This window comes from Phaenicophaeus curvirostris, chromosome 16 (genome assembly GCF_032191515.1).
Source record: "Phaenicophaeus curvirostris isolate KB17595 chromosome 16, BPBGC_Pcur_1.0, whole genome shotgun sequence".
NCBI classification, from domain to species: Eukaryota; Metazoa; Chordata; class Aves; order Cuculiformes; family Cuculidae; genus Phaenicophaeus; species Phaenicophaeus curvirostris.
Window position 1 is genome coordinate 5,681,296 of NC_091407.1, and position 23,727 is coordinate 5,705,022.

At 43.5% G+C, this 23,727-nt stretch overlaps 2 protein-coding genes across 2 annotated transcripts in view; both read right to left on the reverse strand.

The window, feature by feature from the left end:
- GNA12 (G protein subunit alpha 12) overlaps positions 1 to 763 on the reverse strand; it is a 37,812-nt gene extending 37,049 nt beyond the window's left edge. Inside the window, exon 1 of the mRNA XM_069870516.1 lies at positions 86 to 763. Within this exon, the coding sequence (XP_069726617.1) occupies positions 86 to 406 (321 nt within the window). The 5' untranslated portion in view covers positions 407 to 763. The remainder of the gene's footprint in view (positions 1 to 85) is intronic.
- A 16,040-nt stretch (positions 764 to 16,803) lies between these two features.
- Positions 16,804 to 23,727, reverse strand: part of CARD11 (caspase recruitment domain family member 11) — a 48,286-nt gene continuing 41,362 nt past the window's right edge. Inside the window, exons 22-24 of the mRNA XM_069870595.1 lie at positions 23,438 to 23,562; positions 22,491 to 22,606; positions 16,804 to 21,931 (exon numbers count right to left, since the gene is read on the reverse strand). Of these exons, the coding sequence (XP_069726696.1) occupies positions 21,727 to 21,931; positions 22,491 to 22,606; positions 23,438 to 23,562 (446 nt within the window). The 3' untranslated portion in view covers positions 16,804 to 21,726. The remainder of the gene's footprint in view (positions 21,932 to 22,490; positions 22,607 to 23,437; positions 23,563 to 23,727) is intronic.

A 23,727-nucleotide genomic window follows, 5' to 3' on the forward strand; every position in this document is an offset into this window, starting at 1 on the left:
GGGGTGGGATGGGATGAGCTGGGCTGGGCCTCCCCCCTCGCCAGGCGAAGGCAGCTGTAGCCGCCGCTCCCCACCTACTCCTCACCTTGAGGATGTTCTCGTAGATGGTGGCCCGGAACTCCAGCAGCGCCTTCTGGTCGAACTCTCGGCCGTGGATGATCCGCATCTGCTTGAGGAAGGTGGACTTGCCGCTCTCGCCGGCGCCCAACAGCAGGATCTTGACCAGCCGGCGCACGGCCCGCCTCTCCCGGGCCAGCATCGCGTCGATCTCCCGGCTCCGCCGCCGCGCCTCCCGCTCCGCATCGCGGCTCCGCTCCTTGCCCTCCCGGCGCGGCTGCTCCCCCGCGCGGCCCGCGGCCTCGGCCGGCAGCAGGCAGCGGCTCAGGGTGCGCACCACGCCGGACATGGCGGCGGCGGCCCGGCGCCAGCAGCTCACGACGCCGCGGGGACCCCGGCCGGCTCCGACAGCATCGGGCGCAGCCACCGAGAGCCGGCAGGGGCGAGGAGGAGAAGAAGGAGGAGCGGCCACGGCCGGGGGCTACGGGCCGGGACCGCCCATTCCCCTTCTCCCGGCTCGGCTGGGAGGGGAGGCCCGGGGGAGGGGAGGCGGCGGGGCGCGGCCCTGCCCGGGGAGGGGGCGCCGCCGCCCGGCTCCTCTCCGAGGGGGCGGGGAGCGGCGGGAAGGCGCCCCCGAGCCCCTCAGCCCGGGTTCAGCCGGTCGCGCTGAGGCGCGGCGGGGCGGGGGGGGGGACGCGGAACCCCCAGCCCCTTCAGTCAGGGAGCGCCGCCGCCGCCGACTGCCGAGGGCGGGGCCGGGCCGCCCCCTCCACCCCGCGGACGCGGCGTCTCATTGGTTGGCGAGAGTGTCGATCAACGAGTCTCTCTCCTGATTGGACGCACCGGCGTGTGGGCGGGGATAGGAGGGAGGCGGGGCGAGGGCCAATCGGAGGAGAGGGGGCGTGGCCTCGGGGTGGCAGAGGGAGGGGGCGGGGCTGTCGGTAACGGGGCTTCGGCGCCGCCGCGGGGCCTGGGGCGAAACCCAGCGCGGGGGCTTCCTCGGCGGCGCCGGTGGGCGGTCGGGCTGGAAAAGCCGCGCGGTGACGTGGGGAAACGCGTCACCACTGACGCCGTTAAAGCGCGTACTTGCAGCCAGGGCACCGAAGCGTCCGTGTAGAGTCTGGCTGAGGTTATTCTCCCTCTGTACTCGGCGCTGCTGAGACCGCTCCTCGAATCCTGTGTTCAGTTCTGGGCCCCTCACCATAAGAAGGATGTTGAGGCTCTGGAGCGAGTGCAGAGAAGAACAACGAAGCTGGGGAAGGGGCTGGAGAACAGGCCTTATGAGGAGCGGCTGAGAGAGCTGGGGGTGTTCAGCCTGGAGAAGAGGAGGCTGAGGGGAGACCTCATTGCTCTCTCCAACTACCTGAAAGGAGGGTGTGGAGAGGAGGGTGCTGGCCTCTTCTCCCAAGGGACAGGGGACAGGACGAGAGGGAATGGCCTCAAGCTCCACCAGAGGAGGTTCAGGCTGAACATTAGGAAAAAATTCTTCACAGAAAGGGTCATTGGGCACTGGCAGAGGCTGCCCAGGGAGGGGGTTGAGTCCCCTTCCCTGGAGGGGTTTAAGGGACGGGTGGATGAGATGCTGAGGGACATGGTTTAGTGTTTGATAGGAATGGTTGGACTCGATGATCCGGTGGGTCTCTTCCAACCTGGTGATTCTGTGATTCTCAAAACTGGGTAAAGCCTCGGCCACCCCAGGGAGCTGCTCCTGAGCGGCTCCGGCCTGTAGCTGTGGCAGCCCAAGTTGGCCTCGAAGGTGGCGAGGGAAGAGGGTATGAGCCACAGGCAGCCCTGGGGCTGTTCCTGCTGCTGAAGCCCTGGGCCACATGTGTCTGTTCTATGAGAAATTTAATTTCTTGATTGATGTCAGGTGTAATTCCTTGTAAAGCATATTGAAGCAATCTAGTACTGGGCTGCTGATGAGGCAGAGGTTAAAGTATCAAAGCACACATCTGAGAGAAAATCCCCTCTGTCTCCTGATTAGGTACTAGAGGGGGAAAAAACCATTTTCGGAAGCAGCTGGTATGTGATCACCTAGCAGTGGCTGGGATCCCAGACCTTCTGGCTGCAAAATGAAATCATAAAAGACAGGCATGTGTTCTCTGTTCTAGGAGATTATTTGGTCCTTTCTGTATCACTTCTCTTGCCTGTGCTTCCAGTTATTTATGCCATAAACATCTAATCCAGTCTGAGCTTCAGGTAACTTTTCCTTCTCCAGGCCTGTCCCAAACACTGGGGCAAGTGACACAAATACAGAGTGCTGAGGGTAACTGGGATTTTGTAGAAAGTTATAGTTGTTAAGAAATTTTAAGATGTCCCAAAAGATCAGCGAGTCACAGATTTTGGACAAAATAAAAAACAATTAAACAAAGCCTTTCATGGAAGTGAGACTCCCAGGTGAGTATTAATCACAGTACAATGTCGTTGTCAACACTTCCCCAAAGAGCCAATCTTTTTCTCCTCAGCAAGAAGAGATGCTTAAAAACACCGTGATACTGCAGAAGTCAGGAGGAGAACAGCCTAAGTCTTAGTCATGAGCCGTTCACTACAGCACAGAACCTTTCTTGAGGAAGTTATTTTCTCTTCCAGGATCTTGTTCGCCCATCGTAGTTCGAGGCTCAGCAGCAGCTCACCCCATATATAAAATACTGCTGTAATCCTGGAGTTTTCCCACTGGATGTCACTGTTGCCCCACAAGCCAGACCGGTAGGATGGAGAGAAACGCCCTCAACCTCCCATATGCTATGGGCTTGATTTTTAGAACAGCTGAGCACTCGGGACCCACTGGAATTCACAGATGCTGAGCTGCCTGCAAATCAGACCCCCTGTAACTGTGAAATGCTCAGACTGGTATGTTCTGATTAGCTCAGTCACTTCTGCCTCACTAGCTTTGTCTGTGCCCTACGTGAGGTCCTCTTCAGACTTCTGAGGTTGTAGGGGATTTTGGCAGAAAATTCAAACAACTATGAAGTCCAACTCCTGCTTCATCTTTAAGTGAGAGTGAAATTACAGTACACAATAAACTAATCAAACAAATCAGTTGCCAGACATCCCTAGTTCTCTATGCATACAACCATGAAAGCAGCATTCAACAGCTCCCATCTAATTGTCAAAAAGAAAAGTCCCCCCTCTCTTCCCCTGCAGCAGTGTTGTTCCTCATCTAATCATTCAGAAGTTGTTCTAAAACCAGGATAAACCAGACTTTTATTTACTACCACAGATCTGCAGCAGTACACCTTCTGTTGATCTGCTGAGAGACTGGGCAGAGCCTCACAAATGCACGTGATGATCCCTACTATGTTTCTGCAGATATTTTGTTATGAGCAGAAGGAGTAGGTGTAAGCACCTCAGTAAAAGCTTTTGAGAGAGGATGTACTCAGTATCGATGCCTTCTGTTTCTCCATTTCTTTATTGTCTGCTCAGTTCTATGTGTCAAGATCTCCAATTCATCTACTTTCTTTGCATTTAGGCTGAAATTGAAACAATTTATACTGATACAAAATAAAATAATATTAATGACTGCATTTTTCTATTCCTCCTTCTACTTTCTCAGTTTTCCAGCTTTACCTTTTTTTTCTTCCTTTTCCCCATCTCTGTTTCATCCTATAACTCCTGTTCTCTGTCTGCTGAGATGAAGAAATACTTACACAGCTTCTTCTATTTCTCCTTCCTTTATCTCCCATATATACAGAGAGAGGGAGAAGGAGACTGAAAGATGGAAAAAAACTGAGGACTGGAGGACAGAAAGAAAGAGGCAGTAAGGGCAACATTATTTCTTTTTCCCTTGTTGACTACAAAGCAACTGAATTACTAGCAGAAAGAAGGGGTGCTCTTGGGACAAGGCTGGAGCATGAACTCCTGAGTCTCTGACCCAGAGAAAAGAAGGAAGAATATTAAAGCTGAAAAGCTATACAGCAGTTGGAAAAGCTAGTGAACTGCTTGTGTATGAAGGGTTTATTGCAGATGCGAGTGACACCTGGGAAGTGCAGGTAAATGGAGATGTAGTTTGGAAAAGGCCCTGATTGTGGGTTCGTCAGTATATCCCTTTTTCTGCTTCCAGAAAGTTCAGAAGTGGACATGGCCTCACTGATGAATGCTGGCACAAAGTCTGTGAAATGAGGAGGACTGAGGTGCCCGGCCTTGGTTCTTTCTGTCTGTTTTAAGCCCCACTTGTTTCTACCTAGGTCAAGCACAAAGTGTATATATGAACTTAACCCTTGAAAGGATGCAGAGCTACCATTTCAGTGTCTTCAAGCTCAAAGTTGACTTAACCCATACTCGTCCCAAGTCCCCGCCTGGATGCTAGCCCATTCTTTACCCAGTCCACTGTGACCCTGAGCATAAAGCCTTTAGTCTCTCCTCTGAAAGAGTATTATCAATATCGGTTGGAGGAGGCACTCTGTGAAGGAGGTGTTTCCACTTCAGCTGGGAATGCAGCTAATGGACCCTTTAAGCATTACAAAACTGAATGTTTGCTCATGCCTGGGACGTGGCTGTTATCTTCCTGAGCACTACCAGGCACTGTCACTGCCAGGGAGAATATTCTGCTCAGTGAAACTGGGAAGCAAATAAACAAGAAGGAGGACATGCCTATCACCTTGCAGTACAGCACCATGCCACAGCATCAGAGGTAGTGCTAATGCAATTTAAACTTCAAAATTTAGGCAAGAACCCGGCAGTCTTAAGATAAGAGCAAGAAACTGCACTAATGGAATCACCTGAGTTGATAAATCATCCACCTTGTCCTTTCTGACCACTGTGCTAGATGAGAAAACTGAGTCAAAATATCGAACTGTTTTTACCACAGGGCAGAAGCACTCCTGGCTCAGTCTAACTTATTTAAAGATGTTGGGGCCCTTGAATCGCTCGTTGTGCATTCAGGTAGCAGAGCTTGTAGATCTGAAGAAGATTTATGATCTAAACTCTTTTTGCTTCTTCTCCATTGTTGAGACTGTAGCTTTTTTTGCCTGAGGAGGTGCTGGAGTTTATATGCACTTCAAGCCCTTACCCAAGCTAGCAGTTTCATCGTGTTAAAAGTGCCATATTCTGCTTATTGCATTCTCAGAGTTTTCATATGGCTTTTGCAATGGCCTTCCCTATGCACACTCCCCACAGCAGAATGAAAAAGTAAAAAGAAACAAAGTGAATAACATTCACCTGTGAAGGAAAGAAACAAGAATAGTTCAAGCAGATCAACCATTTTTTGGTAACAATTCCAGTACTAACATATTATTTTCTTGCTATAAGTATTGAGACCTTGGCTGGATGTTTTCTGCAAGACTTTATGAACCCTCTTGTAATATGCTGTTTCTCAGAGATCTGAATTCTTTGAAGTGATTGCAGTCTAACTTCTGTGAACCAGAAAACTGAAGCAGTTAGGCATCTCTCAATAAAAAAACACTTACTAATGTATTTGTATCTCAGCATTTGCCTTGTCCCTCTTAATACAGGTTTAATGTACAGTTCTTTGGGATACACATACATTTTTTTTGATTCATATTTGCCTAAACTCCTTGAGCTTCTGACCATTGACATCAAGAGATTAAAAACTTGATCCAAACAAAGAAGTAAAGAACCACGAGCAGCCTTGTAATGGTAAGACTGGAGGAGAAATGGAGAACTGAACAGTGCTTTCAGATTATATTTGTTTGATTTCAGTGCATATTCAGTTGATTTCAGAAATACCTTCTTTCCCCTTTGCCAGCTCTGTGAGTACAGAGGCTGTAGAACGTTTGGTTTATACTGTATGTGAGTTCACAAATGTGCATTCTCTTGCAGGAGCCCAGCTGCCACTAAGCAGTAAAAGTGCCAAATTATGCCAGAGAAAAGTATGCCTGTTTCTTTTATTAAATTTGTAGCCACCATTTTTTCTTTTCCATGGGATAATTTCATTGTCTGTCCCACAGAGTATACATTACTCATATACATAAAATATCTGAGTTGTGACACGTCACAGTTAATTTTTACTGTTTTCAGACTCCTTGACAGTAGCCTGTTCTCCTTCATTACACACCAACCAACAAGTGGATTAGTTTTCTTTCAAAACACAAACACTCATATTAATCCCCAAACAATTAATTATTGAGAGAAGACAAGCATATTTTTAACCCAGCCTGTGGCTTTTCTACTTACTTCATGCAACAAGTCATGATCAGTATAATTCCAGGCATGTCCTGCCAAGTTTTCTCCAGGCTCTAAGTTCTTGTGATTATAGACAGAGACGGCGTGTCTTAGTTCTGAGAGTAAGGAAAAATTACAAAGTGAGGTTCTCAAAGACTTTTCTTCAGAGCACACAGAAACTGGGCCTTGTGGGATCTGAGCAGGGCTATGTCTCAACAGCCCTGGCTTTTGAGTTTGAAATCTGGAGACACAATCGTAGAGCACAAAGGGACAGAACAGGCACATGGTGGTTCGAGCAGGTGTCCTTGGTGCACACAAGAAGTCTGGCATCTCAGAAACAACTTAGAAGCAGACATATGTCCTCAAAGTGTTTGGACCTCAGATTTTGACTACAAAAGCCTCAAGGAGTATGCAGTCTTGCCAATTCAGGTGCAAGTTTCATGTAGGCTATGTTATAAAAAGTTGTCGGAAAACAAGATGAGTGACATTAAGGGAGGTGGGGAAAGGCACAAATCTAAAAAGCAGAAAAACAAAGCTAAAGAAAATGGAGCTCCTTGAGAACAGAGCCTAACGTGGGGCCTACAGGAAAGGTAGAAAGAGGCTCTTAAACTGGGACCGCAGAGATAGGATGGCGGGGGATGGCTTTGAGCTGAAAGAGGAGAGATTTACATTAGATATTTGCAAGAAATATTTTACTGTGAGGGTGGTGAGGCAGTGGCACAAGCTGCCCAGAGAAGTCGTGGATTCCTGGAGGTGTTCAAGGCCAGGTTGGATGAGGCTTTGAGCAACCTGACCCAGTGGAAGGTGTCCCTGCCCAAAGCAGTGCAGTTGGAACTGGATGGGCTTTCAAGTCCCTTCCAACACAAACCATTCTATGTTTGCTGCCAAGCTATGTCCATTTTTTCTGCATTGTTTTTAAAATCATCTGGTGGTGCAGAGCCAAAAACCTCCATGGGTAAATGTAGCTCCTCAAACTCATAGGAAATTAGCAAGCCTTAATAAAATTTATGCATGTCTTGCTATTGCAGTTCCACATCTAAAGGGAAAACAGATGTTCTCTTTATTTATTCTCTTCATGTCCAAAGGAAAGCTGTTGGTTACTGTAAAAAAGCTGGTGCTGAAAAGGTTACAAATGATGCAATTTTTACAAACCTACTCCAAGGCTCTCTGCTAACCTGAATTGCTGAGGTGACGCTTGCAGATGCCTGTCACCCATTTACCAGCCTCATATTTCTTAACATCTACCCTTTAGGATGAATAAATAGCACAGAGTCTACAGTATTTGCCATTACATATTTGCCATTGCCATTATGTACTGGCAAGGCTTCCTAGCCCTCTGGCTGCATTCATTGTTAAGTTTCTCAGCCCAGGTTAGTTTCAAAGGAGAGGTGGAATGGATGCGCAGCTGAAAAGCGTGCGATTAGAGGTGGCACTAAATGGGTCTCTCAAGGCTTCTGCATGAAGAAGGAAAATCTTGATTCTTCGCCTCTTTCACCTGGCTCCCTTCACTTAGCACATCTTGTGCATTCTGCCCACGTAATTTTCCACTACACATTGCAGATGGGCAATCTTTTTTCTTTCCATTTTTACACAAATATTTTCAAGATGTGGAAAAACATTGGCACTTACAGTGAGTGTTTGCCGTCTGAATGAGCTTGCCACTGCAAACATGCATGCATGCATCCACATATATATCTGATATTCATTCTTTACTTTGCAGATGGGTATCAAACACTGAGGCTTTCTAAATGCTAATTCATTGGGCTGCTATATTTGTTTGTTTCTACAACATGTTTATTCATCGCCCCCTGAATGAGGGGATCCCAAGCCTTCTTTATTCCTCTGCAGCGACAGAGTGGACATTAATACAAAAAGCAGGTCCTTGTCAACAAAAACATGACCCGAAAGAACAACAAGTGCAATAAATTGTAGCTGTCAGCTTAATACCATTTCAAAATATTTGTCCAAATACTCCTCTTCAGCCTGTGAATATTCATGGTCTTACAGATAATATGAAAGGAGAAACACTCCTCCAAAAATGGAGAAGGAAGGGACCCTGTCATTTAAAGAAACGATAGCAAACGATGCAAAACCCAGGCAGCAGGAATGCAGAGAAGAGCTGGCAGAAGCTAACCAGATGAGTGATCAGCATTTTATTCAGACAGTGTTTTAGCGTCCACCCGGAGGAGATTAAGTATCCTGTCCTTTCAGTGCAGAGAAGGAGAAATAAATCAGGTTTCACCACAAGCAGGTGGCAGGGAGTTAATTAGGAATGGAAAAAAATATATTTCAGTTTGCAAAGGAATAAAAAATGAGCAAATGAAGGAACTCAAATACACTGAAAACATGTTGGAACACACCTGGGAAACAGTGACTGAGCATCCTGCACTGGGAGGCTGGAACCGCCAGGGACTGCGCTCAACAGGTGACTCAGACAGCTCAGCTGAAAGCTGCAGCCCAGCAGCCAAATGCTCTTGCTTTCAGTTGTCATGTGAAAGCAGACATTTCCCATACCCTGTCTCATGTCAGAGCCACTCCAACAAAATAAAAGCATATAAAAAAGGCAAGGTTGCATAAAGAAATAAAAGGACCATAGGTTTCCTCTCAAAGTAGTTCTTAAAAAACACAACCCTCATTAAAGTCAAGATGAATTGCCCCGCATCTCTTGTAATTTGCCTCCTAGGGTTCATTCAATACTACAAAATGACAGATTTTGCTATTAAAACACGGAAAAATACACAAGAAAATTATCAGGAGCCACAAGAAGCAGAACAGTGGTGAAGCTACCTTTTCTACCATGTTCAGTGATTTCCATTAATGATTTAACAGTAAAGCTCAATTAAATGAGTAGCACATGCATCCAAATGCAGTAAAGCAGGAGAAACTTTCAAAGACAACACACCATTTTGCTTTCCTGTTCAAGTTCAGGCTAAATGCATCTGGGGTATATTCCTCTCTAGCCTTAATGATGATTAATTGCAAACTAAGAGCCACAAGCCCTTGCTTCAGTCAGGGGTGTACAGGATTTTGTTTTCCACTGGGTTTAAACTCGGGGTACAGATGGGTTTGGGGGTGCATTGCCTTGCAGGAGGCAAAGTCTTGGCTGTCAGCTGATGGGTAACATATTAGCTGTGTGGAAAATGGCACAGGTCCTGCTGCATGCAGTTCCAGATCTGCTGACATAGCTTTTTGCCAAGAATGCCATAGGTTGCAGATCACTGCTCAAGAGGAAAGGCTTGTATGTGAATGAATGCATGAATATGGCTTCTGGCTGAAATATTTAATCAATGTTTAAGTGACTTTCTGCCACCAGTGAATATTAACATTCCTCATTTTGGGTAAAAGCTGGGAGACGCATTTCAACAATATATTCAGAGAGCATCAATATATTCAGATAGCATCTGATGATGCAAGAGCACAGTCTGTGGTCAATCACCATTCCAGTAATTTAGGAGAGTGCAGAAGGAGTGCTAGCTTTTGACTGTCTCCATGTTTGTTATTTATACACCATGTCATTTTGAGCTTGTTGTTTGCTTGTAGCTTTGGGCTGACAGTTTCCTGATCCCAAAGGCAATTCAGCCCCTGACATAAAGCAGAAGAACAATGCACAGTTCCTGTAAAACAACAGTGCTCCCCCCCGCTGCTGTCAGAATGCAGGGATTAGATGCAGAATAATGCAGTCTCTGATCAAACCTGCAGCTGTAATTCAACCTCTGGACAGTGCTGATGCCATAAATTTGTGAAGAAAGTGCAGCCCAAGCGATTTGTGAACAAGAGCTGGTGAGTCCAATTGAATTACAGTTGTGGGAGCAGCCGGGATCCCCCTGTGCCGAATCACTACTAATGAGAGCCAGAGAATGATTACTTACAATTTTAATGAAATTGAATTTTAATTTATAACCTTGGCTAAAAGAGAAGGAGAAAGAAACATACAATGAATATTTGTGGATAACAGGGCAAAAGTACAACCAGAAACCCAAAATAAATGGAAAGAGAATGCATTCTTCTGGAAGAGACAAGATAACATTTTATCTTCAAAAATATATTCATATTTTAGCAAACGGTGGTGATACAGTCAACACTGAGGAAAGCTACTCTGTATCATAGTTCTGATGATGAAAGAGCTCAGAAAAAAAAAAAACAAATATGTTTTCTCCAATCCATTTATGATGCTTAGAAGAAGGGGAACTGTTTAGTTGGTTCTCAAGCCATGACAACCCATTGTTTTGGCATGAAATCAGCACAATAGAAACTACAAGCACCGCTGATACTATAATCAAATAATCACATGGAATCCTTTCCGAGCAAGTCTTCCAGTTTCAGCCTTGAGTGGTTATTCACTATTGGAAGGAAGAGCATAATTAACACTAAACACTGGTTTAAATAGAACAACGTTTCTTGCTGTTCCCCATGTTGAGGTGTCACTCTGCTATTTTAGTATCCTTTTTAATATTGCACTGTTTCTACTAGTACTACAGTAGGGCATACAGAGGTTAAGAGAAGTGGTTTATGAAGTTCATCTCAGATGTAGAAATGTGAAGAGAGCAGAAAAAAAGAGAACTTGAGTAAGGAGCACGAAATGGATGAATGAGGGAGTACTTGTGGCTCACAACATAGGCCACACAAGTTTTGTAACTCAGAGTACGAATCTGCAATTCAGGGATGATTAGAAAGGTGTAGAATGTATAGTGGGAGTATGAGACTTGGGGCTTGCAGCAAGGGTCACACAAATCAGGCAGAGTACTGGAGAGGTGCTGAAAAATGCTCAGGCTTTTGACTTTACATTTATTTTACAGAAGGTAAATCAATATCTCTTCACCCCAGTGCACTTGTATCATATGGCTTTCTGTTACAAGGTGACCAGGGCTTGAACGTGTCTCTTCTGAACTGAAAACAGCTTAATCCAAAGAGGGTTTTTTTCTACAAAATGTCTAAAGTGCTGTATTACTTCATGCCACAGGGTGATGTGACCCAATTGGGTATTTTATTGTCCAGGTCTGGAATCAGGGAGTAGCCATTATTACTATTCGAATAATAAAACATGCAAATTGAGTGGGAATTCAGTGCTATTTGCATATATTAAACTATTCTGTTAAAATTAAGAGTGTTAAAATTAAGGGTATTAAAATGAGATTTGCTATACAGGAGAGGATTTTCCAAGAGGCAAAGTAGTTCTGCTGGGAGAAATGTTACAAAAATAGGCGGCTAATAATGAAGGGCCATTCTTTTCTTCTGTGTGTCACAAAATTATTTCACATAAAAACGTATTGTCATCCACACTCATTTATTCAGACTCACATGGCCTAATTGATTTTGGAAACCAAAGCTGTAACATGTCACCACTGGAGGGAGACATCATTCTTTTAAAAAGCTGTAAAACTTCTGCTGCCACAAATGCACTTCAGTAAGAAAGGGTGAAAAAATAATCTTGAGAAATACAGCTGCTGAATTTGATCCAGGATGGACACAGTAAATCACGAGTTCTAATAACAATAATAATACAGCATGAATGAAACAGCGCCAGATTAACAGAAATACTTAACGTTTCCACTCTGATCAATACTGCTCAAGTGAATCTTACCCAGATGTCTGAACTTAGCCCAGGTTAAACCCACCACCCATATCTGTATATTCTTTTCCCTTCTTCCTCCCTCCCTCCCTCCCAGCACTCACAAGCTGTGCTTGCAGAAACCCATTTGTGATGTTAAAGTCTCAGGCTGATATTTCCTAACCCTTTATCTGACTGCGACCTTAAGTGTGACCAAAACCTGCTCCTCTACATGACATTATTTTAGTTTTCACTTAACCCCTAGTGGCTTAGTGTCCTATTTTACGATCATTCAATTACCCCTACTGCTGCCGGAAAAACTCAGTGAGAAAATAATTATTCGGTGCATCTCAAGGTCACCAGCTGCAGAAGGATAGGGAACCATCAGACAAGCTCCAAGTCATACTACTCAGATGCAATGGGACAACTGACAAGCGTGTGTATGTACTTTAGAGAGAGGTCCAGGGCACTACACCTCAGCTCTAAAAACTAGAATCTTCTGCTTGTAGAACAGAAGAAACAGTTCTGCTAGTAAAAAAAAACCACAATAAAAAAGAGAGTGATTGTACCTGATGTCATGTGGCACGTTCCCAAAGAGGATAATGTTGCTCTTGTAGATTCATCCTGTTGTATTGATGCACACGTGCCCACAGATGTGTGTTTGCACATGCACAACACGTTCACACATTCTGCTTAAGTTACAAAACAGCATCTCAGCAAGATAAAGCATGTGATAAGAGAGAAATTCCTGTGTGAGGGACTCTCACATTTCAAGTAACAGTGAAGAGCCCATGGAAACTTTCAGCTCAGCTGACTGTTGTTTCTGTTTTGAACTTTATTAATGACACATGCTACCACCTGCTAGCTGCCTCCTCACTCCTGAATTAGGCTAATTATAAAATTAATATAGAAACCAAAGCTTTTTTAAAAAAATATATTCTCATCACCTCCCCACGCAACTGCATCTCACACCTACAGCTGCAGCCAAACATGGGTTTCCTGTTGTACTCACTGAACGGGGCAATTTCAGAACAAATATAGTTCAAACACTTCCAAATCTCTAGAGTGAAATCCTAGCTGTGCTGAAAATAGGAGCTTCACCACAGATTAATGCAATCTTACAGCACGTCCCATCCTTTGGCTGTTTGCTGACCCATATGTCAACTTCTATGAACCACCACACACCTTCTGACAGTAGTCATATGGTTTTCCCTGATGTTTTAGATGTGCTGGCTGAAGTTTGCAAGATCCAGCCTGTGAACAGTGATCTAAGACATTAGAAAAGAGCTAGAAACAAGCAGGAAAATACCCATCATTGCCATCATCTCAATTAATTTTATCGCAAGACAAAACCTCATCCTGAAACCACCTGATTGTCCTAGCGTAAGCATATGTACATGCCCAGTCGGCTTCCTCTTTCAGTATACCTTCCAGTGGGTTTAGTTACAGCAATGGTTCTGGTCAGTGCTGAGAATTTGTAAGATGTCATCCTGGAGATCTCATTTTCAGACGTGCTCAGTATCCATGATTCTCATGGATTTCTCTAGGACTCTACCTGCAGGACTTCACACGCTGGTGGAGTCTAATTATCACAAAGCCTCCACATGCTGTTTTATAGTGGACAAGGGCATGGCTTAGTTGCTGCAAGAGCCTACTGTTCTGACTATCATAATAGAAATAGCAAGAGCTAAAAAGAAGAGAAATTCAAATATGTACCCCTACTGCACAGTGCAGTTCAATCTCCCTGAGGCATACAAAGTAAATAGTAGTAATAAAATGTGATAGGAAAATCAATTGGAACAAATGAAGCACTGTCTGTGCTGTATTGCAGCTTCTGTGTCCCATTGTTACTGCTTTGATTAATAAACAGCAATCTGATAATGAGCGAATCAGTTCAGCACCAGGATATGGTGAAGTAAATGCCGCAGACGTGCTACAATGACAAAGCTAAATCTCACCAGCATAAGGTTGTCTTTGGAAAACTGCTTCAGGAGGCAGCTCAGAGAAAGACCATTACTACAGCAGGCTAGGCAGTGCTTGGAGGGCAGAGCTGTTTGGGAGAGAAGCTGTTGGAAGCCACGAGATTTGATGTTATATTCATAAATGTGCACTTAGAACCGGGCATCTTTTTCTCCACAGTCACTTAATAGAAGTTTACCCCACTGGCTTTCTCTAGGGTGTAAAAACAAAGGCAACAACCAAAAATAGGCTCTTAGTATTTTAACAATACAGTAACGTTACTATAGAGAAATCCAACAGAGTCAATATCCAACTAAGTTCCATATTTAGACTGAACTGAAAGGTAATGGAATTGTGTCTGTTTATGCCAGGAATAAATCAGTTTAATTACGAGCTCGTCTTTATTTCTTATCATGTTAATTTCTTTCCTGAAGATTCTGGATGTCCCTGCGACCACGGCTAGAGATTGCCTTGTGTAACCCTTCCTGAGCAACGTCCTGATGTGCCCCAGTGCCTTCTTAAGCACTGCGTTAGGAGATAGGAACAGGGGATTGAACTTGAGCAAGTTTCAGTGCTTGTTTCTGTTTCCTTGCTATTTTGCTAATGCTTTGGTAGATGCAATCACTCCACGATGTGCCAGAGAATCTTGTTAGTTCCCCACTTCATCTGTGAGCAAAATTATCAGATTCACTGACATTTCAGACAGAGAGACAAGGAGAAGTGTACATAATTGATGTAAGACCACTAGTTGCAGTGAATTTAAAACAGAAAAAGGAAGGTGTTCTCCAAAGGATTGGATATACCCAACACTTAGCATCAAGAAATGGTTCCAAGATCTGACTGTGGACCACAAGAAGGCTTTTCTACCGACTTTGAAAAAGTAGTTAATGGGACAGAGAATAAAAGAGAAAACAGTTGCCTCTTAGTTCTCAGGTGGAATTTTTCCTGGATTGCGAAGGTGAAAAAAAATGGTTATTTTCCCAATACCCTACAAAGTCAGGATGGTTGCTGTATCTGAGGGAGGGACTGGTGGAGGGGCAGTTATTACTGTTCAGACTGCTTTGTAGTAAGTAATTCACGTGTCCTCTGAAAACAGCCCTGCATTCCAGGGCTCTTCTGCATTCCATCCCAGCTCCACTCCATTATGCTACTTCCAGTTTCCTCAGTGGAAACAGCCTGGTCCTGGCCCCAGTTCCATGTCTTACTACTCCATCCTGCACAGCTCCTGATAAGCCTGGAGCTCTCGTATCCCTTCATAACCTCTAACCTGCAGGCTGCTGTTACTAGATGGCAGGACTGGCTGATGCAGATACTTTACTGTCTGGCAGTCTTGTTATTTGCCCAGGCACGATGGGGATCATACAAAAGAGCCACCTCTCCATCTTTGTCTTTCTGCGTCTGCAGTTTGGAAGAAAATCAATATTGCTGTTTGTTGCTAAATTGTCAGACAGCTTTTGATGCTAATATCTGATGAAGCAGACATGCTGTTGTAGATATTTACTCTCAAACAGGTTCTTTATCACCAACCATCTGCTTTTAAAGGGTCTTTTTTTCCCCTTTTCCCAGTGACTAATGGTGCATTTAACCCGGGAGAGCCTCTGATCTGAACATCAGAAAGTTTCTGCAGCAGAGGAACAGAAAAAAAGGAGGCGGGGGAGGGAGGGTGGATGAGCTTCCTGTTGTTCTAACTTGGCTTACTGGTAGAGTTCTCAAATCAAACTCAAAATCTCACCACTTAAGGCAACCACCACTCAAATCCTTGATACAGCTGCCAGACTTGCATTATACTCTTGTTCTCGGTGTCTTGAGACTAGAGCAGCGCAGAGCCAGGAGAGCCAGTGCTTGTGCAGGGACTGGGGACCCGGACCGTGGTGTTGACCTGTGCAGAGAAGCCACATCAGCTCTCTGTCCACTTGCTGTATATGTATAAAGTGTTAACAACACCTTTTTCATAAAAAGCAGTAGTTCTACGGGTGGAAACTACTGGGATGGGAGGCCTCCTGTTAGCTTTTGCAGGTTCAGAGGCAGAGATCAAAATTTAAATGAGAGTCAGGGGAAAGTCCATGAGAATGGCACAGATTCTCCAGTGTTTGGGTCCAAGATCATCCCTGAGGGCTAAAGTGAGTTTTGCAGAAACATCAAGTGTGAGTTCTGGCAGCACGGCAGAATTTTGCAGTACCTGAAAGGTACAGGACGAAATTTCGTGTCATAGGCTTTCAGCTCAGTGTTGGCTCAATGGTTGGACTCGATGATCCTGTGGGTCTTTTCCAACCTAGTGATTCTGTGATTCTGTGAATTAGGTTTTCTCTCCAGCAAAGTGTCAGACAAAATGGTTATCCCAGTTCCTCTCGCTGCTGTGTGGGCAGGAGCCTTGCACAGCAGTGTCAGTGTAACTCCTGCTATGCCAGGAGGGTGTCCCAGGCAATGACTACACTGCCATTCAAGTTGACAGGGAAAAGAACCCTATTCACTCTGCTTAAACCGAAAATCACACTGGGATTTGGTCTTCAAACTTAAAAGGCACCTGGCATTGATCCTCCTTATTCTTCTACTGACAAGTCTGGGAAAGCACAAGGTTTTTCTGGAATTACAGTTTCAATTTCCACACTTGCCTTGATCTTTTGGTGCAGTAGAGCACTGCACAGAGTAGTGCTCTGAGGAAGGATCTCAGGGCTACAAACCCTGAATCAGCCCATGCGTTACATGGTGCGGAGAGCAAAGAAGTCTGGAAACTGAGCAAGCAGGAGAAATTGGGAAAACAAAGTAACTTGGAAGGAATCACAATGTCTTAGTGGAAATCTTGTGTTCCTTTTAATGGTATATAGAACAGAACAATGCTGTACTATTTGGTTCTCAGAATTGAATGAGAGCAAGAGAGATATTAACTGCACCAAAGGGAATGCATCCGATATGTGTGTCCGCAGTACAAGCTGATGGGTGCTGGAACGACTTGGAGTACTTAATTCAAACAACTGCAAAATCCTAGACTGCTGCTCTCCCTGAAGTCCCAATCCCCTAACTGCGTCTTGCTTTTCCAGTCTCCAGGGAACAGCATCACTGTGGCTTAAATATCTCACAAAATCACAGAATCACTAGGTTGGAAAAGACCTCCAGGAGTGTTGTAACCTGCGTGCCAGCTCCAGGGTTCACACAATCCGAACCCCTCAGAGCTGCAGTCAGTCTACCTGAATACTGTCTCTCTGACTTCATCCTTGCTACAGAGTTTTCAAACCCTAGGCCACAAAAATAGCTTGGCATAAAAGAATATAGAAACCTTTAACAGGTTTACAGGCATTTTTCCAGCTTTGGCAACTATCTCCGCTTAAAGTTCATAGGCAAAAGTCTGCTTTGTGTGTGTTCTTACTCCCTTGCAAATTGTGCTGCCAGAGCTGTCTGTGCTGCAGACAGACCGATTGACAGCTTAGCCTCCAGCCAGAATTCTGATTCAAAGGAATATCAAATTCTGTGTAATAAAGTTTGCATTAATTTTTTACCTGCAACAATTCCCCAATGTGCTGAACTGCGTGATACTGACTTATATCATACATCATTTTAGCAGCGGAGTTAAACAAAACGCAAAGCCAGATTCAGTTTGATTTTTTTTCTCATGATCATAGATACTATACCACATCTGATACCTATAAGCCATTACTTCCCTTATTTTGTCGTACGTAAACATCAAATACAAAATTTTCTTCATCAAATGGTTCAATCAAATCAACTGTTTAAACGTAGACTTTAAAAATATTTCAACTATAAATAAAATAAAGAAAAATGCTTTTAGGTAAAAGAAGAAGTATGTGAAAAATCAAAAAGGACTGCTTCGGTATTATTGAAATACTTTAAAATTTTTAAAACTGAAATGATAGAATGGAAACATTTCCACGGACAATTGATTTGGATCAAACCACATTTTCTTAAAGAACAATATCTCACTGAAATATTTTCCATTTGCATTTTCTGGTGGCAAATTTTTCAATAACATTTTCCGAAGAACAGTCTACATCTGAAAATTCTTCAAGAAGCTCTTGTGAGCTTTTAAAGGAAAGAAGTAGTTTTCCAAGAATCGATTTTGAAAGGAGATTATTATTCCATGCTTTATACCTTTTTACAGAAAAAGCAACATACCAAATACAGGGCAATTGCCCAGACTTTTTGTTTACTCTTCTTTTAAATTAAAACACAAATTGCTGAGAAATGTTTCCAGAATTCAATTAAAAAACTTGAGTGATTTGATTTTAAAATGCATTGGCGTAAACGTTGCTCACCTTAGACAGACCCATACGACTGATATCTAGAAAAGCAGCTTGGTCTGAACTCAGGTGCCCAAGGAAGGCATCCAGTTCAAACTTGGGTCTGCAGCTTGAATTTTTCTGTTTATTAGACTGTTATAGCATTTATCTGAATTTCAGTGGTACCTGCAAGTCCAGTTATTGACCACAAATCTCATACCAAGTGCTGCCTTGGTACTATGAGAACACCCAAAGAATACTCCAACATAAAACTTGTCACGTCTTTACACTTCGATTTGCTCAGGCTGAGATAAGAGTCTACTTTGATGTTGTTGTGATGCTGTTTAGAACAAACGCTTAACAACATTTCCAGTTCTCATTTTGTTTTCTTAATTATTGCTTCCAGGTTTTTAACCCTACAATCACTACTGAAGCTCTGCCTAAGTGGGCATTTGTACATGTGCTGAGAAGCCCAGGGTTGTATATATTAAATGTGTACTTGAGGAGGGAAGTGGTTGGTAGCTTAAAGCAATACCTCACAAGTGAAACTTAGCAGAATGAAAAATACTGCAATCATCTACAGCCCAAGTTCCAAGTTTGCACTTAAAATCTGCCAGCTAAGGACTTGGAATCCACACTGATTCCAACACTCTGACATTTAGAAAATTTCAGGGCCTCTTTTCAAGCCCACAGATTTGAATATATTTAAAAAAGATGCAGAGGTGAATTTCTTCCAGTTTAGATGAGCAGCATTTAGATCTAGAGCAGAAGCTCTTCCTCAGCTTCTGTTAATTACAATAGCCCCTTTGCTCTGTCACAGTTCTGGGAATTTGCTCCAGCTATAGATTTGCTCTGAGGTCACATCCAGAAGTCAAGGGGGCCGGGATATAGTTCTCAGTACCTCTCCACTGAGTCGGAGAGACATGAGGGTTGTGCAGGCTACAGCACAGAGCTCTGCCACAGTGAACTTCACTTAAGAGGGTCTGGTTGCTCTACATCACAAGTACACAATCACAATGCCTTACGGTATCCACAGAGTGGGAATTTACAGGAGATGTACCCAGATAACAAAAGGTGAAGTCTGATCCATGTACTCACTCCTCACTGTTTCACAGAAATAATTAGATCTCTTGTTGTTCTCTGCCTCAGTCTCTTGTTCCCATTTTCCCATAAGGTGCTTTAGCTGTCCTAAATTACAGTTCAAAAAGCTAAGTGCTAAAGGCCAGGCTAATTCTCTAGTTTCTTTCGGTAGTCCATGAAAAACCCCAGCCCATTCAGAGGACAATTCATCTCACCCTTAGATAGCCATCTACAGTAAGTTAGACAAATGGTTCTTTGGAGGTGCATCTCCATTCATAGTAAAAGGAACTTCCTTTAGACCTCGGCATATACCTTTCCTATGTCTAAAGTTAAGTGAGATAAATCACATCCACAGCTGTTGCTTGTGTATAGAGGGCACAGAAATAAAGCTGTGGTGAGAGAAGATCGCTGCAGAAACAACCATGGCAGCTTGAGATACTTCATCTGCTTCGCCTCACTAGCCATCTGCTCTGGCCGTCCTGCCAGATGTTACTGATCCCTGTGGCACAGCCAGTGGGACATGGACACCCTCTGAGTTCTGTCTGGTGAGCACTCAGCTGGTGGCTCCTAAAGGGACCTGATGCTGACCGGGCTGAACTTTTCGCTGAGGCAGCTGAGAAATGTTCTAACAGTCCCTCCCATTGCTCAGCTGTGGCCTCAAAAACTATCACAAGAGGGGCAGTAACAAACCACAAGCAGCTGTTGCACAGGGCTGCATTATCAGAACATAAGAAACCAATGCAAAATTCTCCTGGAAGGCTGAAATTTTCCAACCGATACTTTCTTATTTCTGTATAAGAAATCATCCAATTTGTTCCATGTATACCCCAACTGGTTGTTATTCCGTGCTGTGGAGGGAGCTGCAAATTGTGTATGCGGACTGTACTTTTTAAAGAGATGGGAAAATAGTAGTATTCTCCTGCTTACACAGTCCAAACAGATGGCATTGGGCAGGTAAAGAGCTGTTCTCTGAGAGATGCTAATATGAACAATCTTTAAAACATTAATAATTTGAGAAACACAGCAGCAGCAAGTTAGATGTAAAGTGACATAAATGACTTCTAGAAGATACCATTAGTTAAAAAATGATGTGCATAAAAGAGAAGAGCAGAAAAGCACAATCACACAAGCCAAAGTGACCCAATCTACCTGAGAGAGGCCAACAACATCAGAAGCTCATTGCAAAGACAATCTAGCAGCTAATCTAGCGAGGGCAAGTAGGCCAGATGTGTTGCTTAGATTCTGTTTGTCTTTTTATTGCCTGCTGCTGCACTCCAGAGAGAAGCACCAAGATGGGGGACTTTGGATGAATACAGGAGCAAAGGTAAATTCGTTATTAAATGCATCTTCAAAGTGAGGAATATGGCAAGGAATGAAGGATCTAAGGATAATGGGATGTACAACTCTTCATTTGTAGGTCAATTTTTATTGCATTTCAGATCAGCAATTGTGCAAGCCATTATTATCTGGTCAGTTTTATTGAATCAATTTGGCACTCTCAAGACAGCGTCTAACGTATAGATGAAAAAACCTGAAAGGCTCAAGAGATTTAGGAGTCTAAGCCTCACTCATTATTAGTAGAACTTAAACTCTCTGAGGAGTTAAGTGCTTTTGGAAATGGGATGTGGTCTCTTCTAAGTCATGTAGACATTTTCCAAAATATTATCCTACTTGGCCACAGCACAGTGTGATGCTTGCTGGTCTCCTTGCTGTCAATCACGGCGGAGTGGTCAAGGACTGAGTGGTTCACAGTGATTACTGGCTTATGAAATTCTTTTTTGCTTCTTCTCAGAGCAGTCCCTCCTGTTGAGAGCAGGCATGCTGGCAGGCAATGGTGTTGTAGAGAAATATAGACTTCAGTGGAGAAACAGAGAAACCTGTTGTCTGTAGAAGGCACCATGGTATTTTCCATGAGTAAGAAATGTTAAAAACTGAGAGACGTACAAGTGAACACAATGCTGAGGCAGGGATAAATGAAACGAAACATTCACAGATCTAGAAAGATCTGACATGCCACTGGGACTGAGGATTCTATTTTCCTGTAAGTGCTAGTACTACAAAGGAAATCTGCAAAATGGTTGAATAGAACTGGGGTATAAAAAGGGAGAATTGTAATGTTAATTAATGCTAGGAATAATAGCTAGTTTCTTCTCTTCTGATTAAAATGGTTATGGAAAAACAGGGCTACAGAACTGCTACGGCCATCAGCAGTAGTGTTGCTGTTGCTACTAACCAGCCTTCATCTTTCTTAACTGAGTATGTTCAGAATCTCACCTCATTGTGTTTGTGTCATCTCAGTTCTGTATCTCTTAGCCCAGTTCCCATGGTTGATTCCTATTAGATTCCACTTACCTGTTCTCATCAGACATTTTCAATGAGCCGAATGGGATCCATATTTTTAACATAATAAATTACCCCAAGCTCCCCCTCAAGATCTTTGTCCTTCTCATAGGTTAAACAGCTGCTATCCCTTAAGACATGCCAGTGGGTCAGAAGTTGTGGTGGTGTCTGTGGTCTGACCCACAGCCCAGATCCCCAGCATCTGAGACACTGGCTGCTCAACACAACTCTGGTTCCATTCCATACACGCGTTTGGCCAGCAGGAAGCCCCTAGCCAGCAAGGGTGAACAGGAGTGAGTGCCAGGCACCTAATCAGAGAATTCTGCAAGCCCCTGCTCCACCTGGGTATGTCCTTTTGTCACCAAAGACCTCTGTATTACTTATTGGTTTTTATAGCTGATCTTCATCTATCCATATGGTTTTACGCTGCTCTTCTGCAATCCTGTCTTTTATTGTCCGGATAAGATCTTCAATACTGCTCCAGGCATCTGCCTCTACAGAGGCATAAAGACATGGAAGTGCTTCCAGTTCTTTCTCCTTCAGACGGCACATACGTAAAAACTCATCTTCAGTCTCTGGCTTTGGCAATAGTTTCCTGTATGAAATGAGCAGACCAAAAATAAATGTCTTACATTTTAAGTTAATACTGTAGTCCCAGCTGCCCCATCAGAGATTTATTTTCTACTGACTATATACAAGCAATAAAAGCAGTGGAAAACACAGCGACTCCAGGTCTATCCTCCCCCTACATCCCTGCTGCCTCTAAGGGAAAATATTTGCTATGGGGAAACAATTTAAGAGGATTGAATGTGGGGAGAGTGCAAATGTTTATGACCTTTCCTCTTCCAGCTAGCATTACCTTAAGAAATGCTGTGGGAGTGCTGAGTGTGGAGAAAACGACATATTCTTCAGTCTCAACTCCCACAATGTTCATTGCTATCAGCGACAGTGAAAGAGTGCAAGATTTGGGGAATTCCTTCTTTCCACGGTTTTAAGATTTCAGGGAGGAGTCATACGAGGAAATAGTGCGCATAGAAGCACCAGATGAAGAGAGAAGAGGTTCTTTATTTCTCTCAGCGAGAACACTATTGGACTCGAGAATTATTCACTGAATAAGATGGAATATCAAATATGCAAAAGATTTGATATGTTACCTGAACCTCTTGATGTTTTTCTCTGAGACTCTGATAAAGAGAACAATAGGATATATCTTGGCTTTGATTAAATCCTTTGTGCAGCTTATTCCAGCTTCCAGGAGACAATGCTTGTTCTAAAAACAAAGTCATAACAGATTCACAAAGGCACATTCACTGCTGTGGAATCTTGAGCTAAAGGTATCCACACCTTACAGGGTCAGCTGAAAACCTCTCCCTTCCCACTGTATTATTTTAAAACCTTCTAATCAAATATACATTTAAAGTCCAAACTCCTCCTACTGGTTTAAAACTAGTCAGTCAAATAGCAGCTGAGCTTAGTAGCTTTCTGAAAAGGCTTAAAATAGAAACGGATTGATCTAAAGATGAAAAGTATGATAAAACACCAGCTTTACATGTATATACAAACACATATACTTGCTCTTTGTTCAGAGAGAACATCTACAGCAACTACTTGTGAGAGAAAAAACCAACACTTTAATTCTCCTTTTTTCCATGCTGTGCATCAAATCTACTTTACTTGATATGAGATCTGTGTCTTTGACATTGCTATCTTTGTACTATACACCCCTGTGTCTGAGTTTCAGGCTATCCTTTCTTTTCTCTAGGTATCTCTCACTCTCGCACATTCATGTATACTTATGATGTGAAACGGAACTGAATAAGGGATGGAGCATAGAAAATGAAAGGATATTTTGCTGCATCGATGTGGGTCATCACAGGGAACAAGTAAGAATATAAAAGGATATGTCTCAGGATGATAAAGAAAAGGCAAAGCAAGAGCACAAATAAAAGCTGTTTGGGAGAATAAATATAAATCTGAGATTGAAAGGGAGCAAGAGAGAGAACGTGCAACTGTAAATTGGTCAGGCTGATTCAGGAAGAAACAGACATTGCAGACAGATTCACAAATAGCCCATGGAAGGGATGCAGAGTATTCTAAGCACCTTGGCACTGACAACCTCAATGTTGGCAGGTACAATACATTCATATGTGTTTGGATTCTTTTCCCTGCTGAAGATGATAGTCTCCGTTCTTTGCTTCCTTAAGAACTCTTCCTTTGTGACAATATCTGGAAAGAGATGCAGATGAAGACAAAATCAAGATTACATCAACACCTAGAATACTATCCAAGAGTACTTCACACAGGATGTAGGGATGGTCTGGGGGAAGAAGACGAGCAATGAATTGTCTTAACAGATGCCTCATTTCTTTCATTGAATTCAATTAAAGCTTA